Below are 10,872 nucleotides of genomic sequence, written 5' to 3'. Positions count from 1 at the left end.
TGTGTATGTATGCACTAGGTACACCCTTTTTACGCATTTTGCAAAGCTTTTTTATCCCGTGGGTCTTCAGCCCCGTTGCTCCTTAATCCCTTAATCCCAGGAAGTATAGACCACATTGAGCTAAACATAATAAACCCTTGCTTTTCGGTTTAACTAGGCAATTAAGCCCCTTTTACTCTCTTGAAGAGGATGAAGCTTGGGCTGGGCCAGACCGTGGCCTGATTAGCCTAAGCCCAATATGGATAAGTGTGGGCTAGGCTGGGCTTACTTCAGCCCTGCCCTGATTCCGGCCCCGCTTACATCCTTCCTATTGGTTTAATGAATTCCATCCTTATTGAGGGTAAGCAGGTCAAATGCTTGACGCTTAAAGTCGAACTCGGTGATACTCTCCACGTGTAAAGAAAAGGAAAACGTCATACATGCAAGAAACGCTAAAAATAGACCACGTCAGCACGAGGATGACTGGCAACACACTGACAACGTGGCGGAAAGAGAAACTTGTCATCCATTTCTAGTGAGTTGCTAACTTGCTATCAAAAATTTTTTTTTCTTCTAGTGCCTCTCCCTTCAAAATTAAAAGGAACAACTGACAAGTGTTCTCTCTCGATTCTGTCTGGAAAGCGCGAGATGTCGAAGCTTCTTTGCAATTCGCGTTTGAAGGCTCTCCGTCGCCGGAGTTTCTCTGCGGTTTTACTGAAGTCTCCGTTTCTCAATCAATGCAGTTGCTTTTCATCTCCTCTTCTTCATTTCGAATCGCAAATAGCTATGTCTCTCCCTAGCTTATTCTCGAATCAACGAGTTCTTCAATCATTCCCAAGCTCAATTCGTCATAGGGACTTGTCAATTCGAGCTTTCAAATCGAGTGCTGTAACTACGAAGGAGGAGAGTAAGAGGGATGCTAAAATTTCTGATGAATCAGAAGCAAAGTCTCTGGATGATAATGGAAGCTTGATAGGGTCCAAAGATGACTGCTATCCAAGCGGTGAATTTGAGTTCAAGGAGTTTAGTGGATGGAAGAGATTTGTTGTGAAGCTCCGGATGCTTTTCACTTTACCATGGGAGCGTATCAGGAAGGGCAGTGTGTTATCAATGAAACTACGAGGACAGGTTCAATTTGTTGTTGTTGTCCATTTTAAGCGAGTTACTGTAATTTGGCCTACAGCCACTTCAACTAAAACTAAACCATGGAAAAAATAGGATTTAAAGTCTCAAATTCCTCATAATGTTAAAATATGGTTTACCTTGTTGACTATTGGGTTGTTTGCTATCTTCAGTTATAAGCAGTACACGGCCATTCGTTTAACCAAAAAAATATGTGAAGTTGCAGGTACTAAATTGATTTCTGTTTCTAGCTAGGTGCAAAGTTTAGAGGCATATCTTCATAAAACTACTAGTAAATGGAATGCTATTGGTATCTTGGTGGGGCTTACCCATTTTTATCGACATCTCTGTGTTAGATATATTGCGAATTTATTAATTAGATTAATGGGCATTTCTGAGCAGTTGTTTCTTAAAAAGGCAATTATTATTCCAACATGCTATGCACTAGTGACTGAAGCAGGTGACCTGGAGCACAACTCTTGAATCTTCGTTTCTTATATTCTAGTTTCATATATTCATATTTCTGCTTAATAAGCGGGAATTTTTCAGATCATCTCTTCATAAGTTGAGGCATCAGTTGACCATTATATTTGTCTCTTTTATATTAGTTTTTTGGATATTGAAGTCACAATATTTGCCTCTATGTCAACTTGCAGAAAGCAAAAGGGGGATTAACCCCCCCCCCCTCCTCCTCCCATCAAAAAGAAAAAGAAAACCATTGTTCCACTCTAGTGCTGGTTACTTGTGGGAAGTCATTCTAGTATCAAGTATGGACTAGATAATTTCCAACAATCGACATATGGACACTGATTGGTTTCAACAGCTTTCAGATCATTTGCATCTGAAGTGTCAGCAATTTGCTATGATACAAGCACAAATGGTAAAGTATCAACACTATAGAACTTATTTGTAAAACTGCAGATAAGAACCAGAAGTTTGTCACCCCAAGGAACCCCCTGGCAGTGAAAATAAAGCCTAAAATTGCTCTCAGAAATTTTCCGGCAGAAAATGAGCATTTTGCCCCTGGGTGACTTGGGTGCTCAGACCTTATCAGAATGGGCTAAAACTTTTAGGAAATCTCTCTCTCTCTCTCTTATTTATATATATATATTTCTTTTATATATATATTTATATATGCACCATGTATTTTTATTTTTTATGCTGACTTGCATATCATTAATCTTGTCCATGTAAACTAAATGAGGCAATGGTTATGTTGCTTATTGTTCATGTTAATGTTACTTATTGTTCTCTTTCGACAAGATTTGGAAGGCCATCTTCTTTGATGTTTCATCTAAAACCAGTTCCCTCCCCCTGGTTGATGTAAAGGATACCCCAAGGAACAGGCTCATTGTTGTCTCCTGGGGTCTTCCTACTTCCATTTTGCGCCCTAGGTAGTCTCTAGCTTCTGTTTTGTTGGCCCTTGGGCTTGTATATTCCCTCTCCTTTCTTCGTAATTAAATTTTTATTCATCTAAAAAAAATAAACTTTTCTGATGTTAATCAGATTATGGTTTCTAAGTCTTTCCCCTTATAAATGGTAGTTTTTTGCTTGTCATTGGTGAACTGCTAGGAGTCTGCTCAACCCTTCATTCACTTTGGATTCTCTCTCTCTCTCTCCTCCTTCCCTAAAATGTTACTTGTTGATATGGATTCTTTACTGTTAAGGCATCTGTGCCTAAATTCTGAACTATTTTTTTTTCCCTCTGTTCTTGTTTCAGATATTTGATCATGTAAAGAGTCGTTTATCTTCAGGGCTGTCTCTACCACAAATTTGTGAAAATTTTATAAAAGCAGCATATGATCCTCGAATCTCTGGTATCTATCTTCACAGTGATCCCTTAAAATGCGGGTGGGGCAAAGTTGAAGAGATACGGAGGCATATACTTGACTTTAGAAAGTCAGGTAAAACCATAAGTTTCTTAATTTTAATTAGAGTGCTACAATATGTTTGATGATTTTATCTCGATTGTGACAAAGTCGTGGACATTTTTGTCAGTTTTTGACACTTATTCGAGGTGATTTACATGGCGACCTTAATAACTCCAGACATAGTCTGCAAAAGCATCAAGCTCACTTAGCTCTGCCTCATTGTCTAGTAGGTTACTATATTGAGTCCATCCTTTTGAGAGATCTCAAAAGACTATTTCCAAAGGTTCTCATCATCTTGGTGTTCACATAGATACTTTGGAAGTGTGAAGAGGAAGAGTTAAAAGAGTTTTCCATGTGGGTATATATATTTATGGTTTATTTCATTTCTTAGAATTAGTGTTAGGGATATAATTTTTAGTAAGTTTTGAGAATTAGCAAGCTTATGAGTTCTTTGTAATTTAGGAGAGTTTTAGTTTCTATGGGTGATTAGAAGAGCTTGATACTATTTTCTTTCTTTTTTAGAAGTAGGATTGAATTCTTGTACATACACCTTATAACTGTTAGAGTTCATAAGGGTATTTTAGGCACATGCATGTATATTGTAACTTGATGTAATGTGTTCTTTTCCTTTTTTTTCTTTTACCTCCCTTAGCTATCTTATATTAGCATATGGGGGCAAGGATGTAATTTTACTTTCTTAAGTTAAGTGAACAATGTGTGAAAGAGTTGTGAAGAGATTCACAACGCAAATTCACCACCGAGCTCTCTTCTTCTTCCATCTCCTTCCCTCTTCCTTGCATACATTCACTACCTAAATTCCAACTTGCTATCAGAGCTCTATGGTCTGAGAGTCGTATTCCTTCTCTTGCTTTCCTATTTCCTCTCTTTGGAATCCTAGGGCACAAAGGATTCCAAGGAGGAGGTTGCTACGTGAATCGATTGTAGAAGCATGAGATATGTCTTGTACAAAGCCTCCATGAAGATTTCAAGTTGTTTTTTGAGCCACCTTGAAGCCTACATGAAGATTTCAAGCTTCTAGAGTTGCCGCCTCCTGTTCTAGGGTTACTGCTAACTCCCTGTTGCAGGCCCTTTATCTCTCTGTCTCTCGGCATATGTTTGGGCTGTGGCATGGCTCACTAGAATCGCCCAAGGGTCCTCTCTATGCACCATATGACCTCTTTTGTTGATAAAAGGAGCTGTTAGAACACAACTCCTCTTGTGATCTGCCAAGTACGACTGATATTGGTCTTTTACTCTTTTTTGGCATTGGAATACAATGTGTGATGTTCTTAGTTGTGAAATGGTTATGCATTGCCTTTTATGGACTCTTTGAGTTGTTATCAGTTGATGCTACCCTTTGGAGGGTTTGTTTAAGTGGAAGTTTATCAAAGTTGATGTTTGTTTCCCTTGGTTAGGATTTTTTGTTCCCTTGTATTGACTGTATATTTGGGTTGAGTGTGTACTCCCCACTTGGATTGAATATTTTTTTCTATATTGTTGGATACCTTTCTACATTATGCCTGTTTCGGATGTCTCCGGGAGTGGTTTGGCTACTTCACAACCTACTCTGGTAGCCCCACAGTTAGTTTTTGAGAATCCTCATACTCAGATCTTCATTGTGAAGCTTGATATCACCAACTACTTGGACTTGGCTCACTCTGTGAAGCTTTCCCTTCGGAGTAAAGGGAAACTTGGATATATTACTGGCACTATTATGGCTCTAGAGCCCAGCTCTCCTACCTATCAGAAATGGGAGACTAAAAACTCCATAGTTATGATTTGGTTGATCTTCTTGATGAAACCCGAAATTGGGAGAAAATTTATGCAAAAGGAAACTGCCAAGGCCATTTGGGATAGTGTTTTGAAGACCTTTGACAGAGTGGGTGACTCTGCTAAGGTTTACCAACTTCTTCAGAATATTATTACAATGCGGCAGGGTGATAGGACAATTTATGAGTTTTATAATACTTTGTTGGCCTCTGGGAGGAATATGACCACTATCGGGACCTTCATCTGACCAATCTCGAAGATGAAGCTAAGGTGTGCCAAACTCTTGAGAAGGAGCGTGTCCTTATTCTTCTTGCTGGATTGAACCCAGAGCATGAGCCCATCCGTATACAAATCTTGGGTATGTCCCCTCTTCCATCCTTAGATGAGGTGCAATTATTTGCAGAATGAGGAGACGCTGAGGGTAGCTGTGGAACCTACTTCCTCCCTTGAGCCATCTGCTCTTTCTTCTAGCTTTCAGAGAGATTGGCGCGGTGGTGGGCTAAGGACCACCCCGTGGAGATGACAGAGATAAGCTAGATGCAATCATTGTGGGAGACTTGGGCACACTAGAGAGAGGTGTTGGACTCTTCATGGCCATCCTCTTGGTACATGTGGTGGATCTACTAGTGTTCGTGGTGGCCATAGAGGTAGCGCTCGAGCACATTCTGTGATGACTGGGACTGGTACTCGGGAGTACTTATCTAGCATTTAGGCTGATTCCGGCTTACTCTCTAGGGAGGACATTGTAGCATTTCGCTGGATCATGTCACACCTGGGCAGCTCACCTTCTACACCTTCAGTGCCAGATTCCTCATCCTCCTTAGTTTTGCAGGCCTCCACATCCACTCTTACCACAACCCCATTTTGAGGCATCAACTTTGGTTCTACTGACCACATGACTGGTATGTCCCACTATTATGATTCCTACACCATTTGTTCCGGTAGGGATAAGGTCAGGGTGGCTGTTGGCTCCCTTTCCTCCATTTCTGATAAGGGTAGTATTCTTGTTACATCTTCCATTTCTCTTGATTCCGTTCTTCATGTCCCTAACTGTGCCACTAATTTTCTATATGTGAGTCATTCAACTAAATCCCTGAATTTTTGTCACTTTTTTTTTCCTTCTTACTATCTTTTTCAGGATTTGGTGACTAAGAGGATTATTGGTAGTGGACGTGTGGAGAAAGGGCTCTATCTTCTTGAACCTTGACCACCTATTTTGCCTACAGCTCAGTCCTATGTGTGTGGACGTAGTGATAGTAGTTTTGTGGATTCTGTAATGTTATGGTAGTCGTCTTAGCCATCCCTCTTTTGTTGGAATGAGGAAACAATTACCTCATTTATCCTCTTCTTTTTCTTCCTCTCATGTTTTTCAATGTGAACCTTGTATGTTAGTGTCGTTCATCTAATCCATATTAGGGTAATAGATCTACTGTTCCTTTTCATATTGTGCATACTGATGTTTGGGGACCCTCTTGTACTACCTCTTTATTTGGCTATCGCTACTTGGTTTCATTTGTTGATGACTATTACCGCACTACTTGGATAGTTCTAATGAAACATAAGAGTGATGTCTGTGATGCATTTAAAATTTTTTATCAGATGATTCTTACTCAGTTTGAAACTAGAATCAAAATTGTTTGTTCTGATAAAGGGGGGAGTATATGTTTGGCAGCCTCCAACACTTCTTTACTGATAATGGCATTATTCACTAGCTAGCTTGTGTTGACACACCCCAATAAATGGGGTAGCTAAGAGAAAAAATTGTAATTTATTGGAGATCACTCAGAGTCTTTTATTTGGCATGTATGCTCCTAAGACTTTTTGGTTTGATGCTCTTCTTACTACTTTTCTCATTAACGCCAACAAAACTTCTTGGTTCCAAATCTCCTTTGGAAACCTTGTCTCCTCAGGTTTCTGATATCTCTCTTCGTCCCAAGGTCTTTAGGTGTGTTTGTTATGTTAATGTTAACAAATCCTCTTGGACCAAACTTGATCCCACGGCTCTCAAATGCCTCTTTATTCCTTTACTACCAAAGGCTACAATTGCTACCATCCTTCCTCCCGTCGGCGTCTCCTCTCCAAAGATGTTACCTTCCTTGAATCCATACCATTCTTTACTCCTCATCAACATCCTCTTTAGGGGAGAATAGTGGGAGTGAAAAGGCTTCTAATGATATTCCCTTTCTTTATCCTCCTACCTATTTCTCCTTTTATGCTTGACATTGAGAAACACAAAGAAGTAGATGTGATTGATATTGGTGATCAGTCAGGTGGTGGTTCTAGTAATGAGAAGGACCCAATTGTGTGCATGTAGGGTTGCTTCACTGGCTTTGCATCTTCCCTGATATGTTGACGATGCATCGCGACCTCCGGATCAAGTCCAGGCATTTCCGCATAGCTCCATGCGAATGCATCGGAAAACTCCTATAATAGGCGCATGTATTCTGCTCTTTCTTCCTCACCCAGAAGAGCACTGAGGAAGATTGGTCGGGCGTTTTTGGCAGTTCCGAGGTTGTGTTCCCGGACTGAGGCTGGTAAAGGAAGAAGACATGTCAAGAGTCCTCTTTGGATCCACACCTGAGCTCCATCCTCCTCAGTCAAGTAACATTCCCTCTCTTCTCTCTGAGTTAGATCTTCCCATTGCTATTCGAAAGGGAAAGAGAGCTTGTACTAATCCCATAGCCCAGTTTGTTTCCTATGATGCTATCTCCTCTATAGATATTCCCTTCACTGCTGCCCTTTCCTCCAATTTCATTGCCAAGAATGTTACTGAGGCCATGGTTGACCCAAATTGGAAGCAAGCAATGTTTGAAGAGATGATAGCTCTTGAGAAGAACTGTACTTGGAAATTGGTTGATCTACCCAGGGGGAGAGTTCCAATTGGATGCAGATGGGTTTATACCATTAAGTACACATCAGATGGTACTATTGAGAGATTTAAGGCCAGGTTGGTGGCCAAAGGATACAGTCAGGTGCATGACATTGACTATCAGGAAACTTTTGCTCCTTTGGCTAAAAACAACTCAATTAGAACTCTCCTATCTTTGGCGGCAAATAGGGATTGGCCATTGTACCAGCTGAATGTGAAGAATGCCTTTCTCCATGGAGACTTAGAAGAGGAAGTATACATGCTGAATCCTCCTGGCTTTACCTTTCCGTTAGTCGAAGGGAAAGTGTGCCTCTTAAAAAAGGCAGTTTATGGTCTCAAACAGTCTCCCAAGGCTTGGTTTAAGAGGTTTAGACAGGCCATTTTGAAGACTGGGTACTCTTAGAGCCAAGCTGATCATACACTATTTACCCGATGAGGTAATGACACTATCACAACCCTCATTGTATATGTGGATGACATTATGGTGACTGGGAATGATGAGGCTCAGATAATGAGACTAAAGTCCTATTTGGCTCAACAATTTGAGATTAAAGATCTTGGATTTGAAGTATATCTTGGGATTTGAGGTGTCAAGATCTAAGAAGGGAATAAACATCTATCAGAGAAAGTTTGTGCTGGACTTACTGAAAGAGACAGGAATTTTGGGTTGCAAGCCAGCAAACTTTCCTATTGATAAGAATCATAAACTAGGAGGAGATTGTGGATCCCCTCTTGTTGATGTAGGGAAATACCAGAGGCTTGTAGGGAAATTGATTTATCTCTTTTAGACTAGTCCAAATATCACCTCTGCAGTTGGGGTGGTGAGTCAGTTTATGCATGCTCCCAAGAGTGGGCATTTAGATGTTGTATACCAGATCCTCAGGTACTTGAAGTCTTGCCCAGGAAAAGGATTTCTATATATCAAGCACAATCGTTTGAGAATTGAAGGATATACTGATGTTGATTGGGCTGGTTTTGTTTCAGACAGATGGTCTACATCAGGCTATTGTACATTTGTGGGTGGCAACTTGGTCACATGAAGGAGCAAAAAGCAACCTGTGGTAGCCAGATCTAGGGTAGCGGCAGAGTTTAGGACTATGACCCATGGAGTTTGTGAACTCTTATGGTTGAAGAGGCTGGTCCAAGAGTTGGGGTTTGATACTGAAGCATCTATGAGACTTTATTGTGATAAGAAAGCTGCCATAAGTATCACCCACAACCATGTGCAACTTGATAGGACAAATCATATTGAGGTGGATAGGCACTTCATCGAATAGAAGATCGACTTCGGCCGCATATGTACTCCTTTTGTGAGAATTGGTGATCAATTAGCAGACATCTTCACCAAGGGCCTTATTTCTCATTAGTTCAGTACTCTTTTGCAAGCTGAGAATGTATGACATTTACTCTCTAGCTTGAGGGGGAGTATTTGAGTTCATAAGGGTATTTTAGGCACATGCATGTTATATTGTAACTTGATGTAATGTGTTCTTTTCCTTTTTTCCTTTTACCTCTCTTAGCTATCTTATTTTAGCATAAGGGGTCAAGGATGTAATTTTCCTTTCTAAGTTAAGTGAGCAATATGTAAAAGAGTTGTGAAGAGATTCACAATACACATTCACCACCGAACTCTCTTCTTCTCTATTTTCTCTTCTCCTCCTCTCTTCTTCTCCCATCTCCTTCCCTCTTCCTTACATACATTCATTACCTAAATTCCAACTATAACCACACATTCCATCATATTGGAATAGAGTTTTTGAGCTTTTGAATTCAGTTCCTACTCTCTTCGATTCTCTAACAATTGGAGCATATAGAAGCCAAGGTTGGTTGCAGCAAAGCCTAGAAGGGTGCTTTAGCAGCTGAGTACTGGTTTTGTTATTTTTAGGTTGTAAATGCATGTTGCATATTAGAATTCCTAGTCAAGGTACATAGAAGCTTAGGAGTTCTTTGTAAGTTCTTGAGCAGCTTGAGTACTGGTTCTATTGTTTTGCGGTTGTTATATGCATGTTGCATATTAGAAATCCTAGTTAAGGTACATAGAAGCTTATGAGTTCTTTTTAATTCAGGTGAATGTTCTAGTTTCTAATAGTGATTAGAGCAGCTTAGTTACTTTTTTTTTTTTTTTTTAAGGGTTGGAATGAGACAAAAGCGCCAAGTTGGAGTTATGGAGATCTACCTTGGAATCAAAAGGCCTTAAGATAAGCAGAACAAAGACGGAGTATATGGTGTGTAACTTTAGCCACACTAGACCGGTTAATGAGGTAGTGAATATTGCTGAGAAGCAGATCCCACAAAGTGACTATTTTAGATATTTGGGCTCAATCGTACATAAAGAAGGTGATATAGATGATGATGTTGCCTAGAAGATTAAAATAGGATGGATGAAGTGGCGAGATGTGTCTGTAATACTGTGTGATCGGCATATTTCTTTAAAGCTTAGAGGAAAATTCTATAGGACTGTCATACAACTGGCTATGATGTATGGTGCAGAATGTTGGGTAGTTAAAAAGCGCCATATAGATTAGCCAAGTGTTGCAGAGATGCGGATGTTGAGATGGATGTGTGGCAAAACTAGGAAGGATAAAATAAGGAATGATCATATTAGAGCTAATTTGGGAGTTGTCCCTATTCAAAATAAGCTTCGAGAGTGTCATCTGAGGTGGCATGGTCATGTTCAAAGGAGGCCTTCAGATGCTATAGTTCGGAGGATTGACTTGATTCAGATTAAGGCACTGAAAGAGCTAAGGGAAGGCCTAAAATGACCCTGGAAGAAGTGGTGAGGAAAGACATGCTTAGCTTAGGTCTTTTCTCCAAGTATGGTCTTGAATAGAGCTGATTGGAGGGCAAGGATCCATGTAGCTGATCCCATTTAGTTAGATTTATGCTGAGTTGTGTCATTATTGCTGTTATATTCTTTTCTTTTTTACTTTTATCAATCTTTTGTCATTGCAAGGTTCCATGTAGCCGACCCCATTTAGTTGGGATAAGGCTGAGTTGTTGTTGTAGGACTGGAATCTTAACCCACCCATGCCCTCATATTGGATTGAGATTTTGAACTGAGTTGTTGCTCCTTTTAGTTGGAGCCTACAGAAACTTAGGTTGGTTTTAGTGAAGCTCAGAAGGGTTCTCAGTGCCAGCTGAGTATTGGTTCTATTGTTGTAAAGTTCGTATAGCATATTGCAAATTAGAGTTCCTTGTTAAGGCCTAGTATACTTATCAAGTCCCTTTCTTCCTTCTGAAATTAGTTCTGCTAATTCCCTG

At 40.1% G+C, this 10,872-nt stretch overlaps 1 protein-coding gene across 1 annotated transcript; it reads left to right on the top strand.

Moving 5' to 3' along the window:
* Positions 1-609: 609 nt before the first annotated feature.
* On the top strand, positions 610-4,387 carry LOC122665920 (serine protease SPPA, chloroplastic-like). The gene is made up of 3 exons (XM_043862048.1): positions 610-1,107; positions 2,822-3,005; positions 4,317-4,387. The coding sequence occupies exons 1-3, from the start codon at positions 628-630 to the stop codon at positions 4,385-4,387; spliced, it is 735 nt and encodes a 244-aa protein (XP_043717983.1). The 5' UTR covers positions 610-627.
* The last annotated feature ends 6,485 nt before the right edge of the window (positions 4,388-10,872 follow it).

This window comes from Telopea speciosissima, chromosome 6 (assembly GCF_018873765.1).
Source record: "Telopea speciosissima isolate NSW1024214 ecotype Mountain lineage chromosome 6, Tspe_v1, whole genome shotgun sequence".
NCBI classification, from domain to species: domain Eukaryota; kingdom Viridiplantae; phylum Streptophyta; class Magnoliopsida; order Proteales; family Proteaceae; genus Telopea; species Telopea speciosissima.
This window is presented reverse-complemented; position numbering and strand designations above follow the sequence as displayed.

Excerpts from the sequence above, each read along its gene's own strand:
- LOC122665920 (XM_043862048.1), top strand. The coding sequence starts at position 628 with ATGTCGAAGCTTCTTTGCAATTCGCGTTTGAAGGCTCTCCGTCGCCGG. Across the intron at positions 1,108-2,821 it reads CAATGAAACTACGAGGACAG|ATATTTGATCATGTAAAGAG; the intron begins GTTCAATTTGTT and ends TTCTTGTTTCAG. Across the intron at positions 3,006-4,316 it reads ACTTGACTTTAGAAAGTCAG|TTGATGCTACCCTTTGGAGG; the intron begins GTAAAACCATAA and ends AGTTGTTATCAG.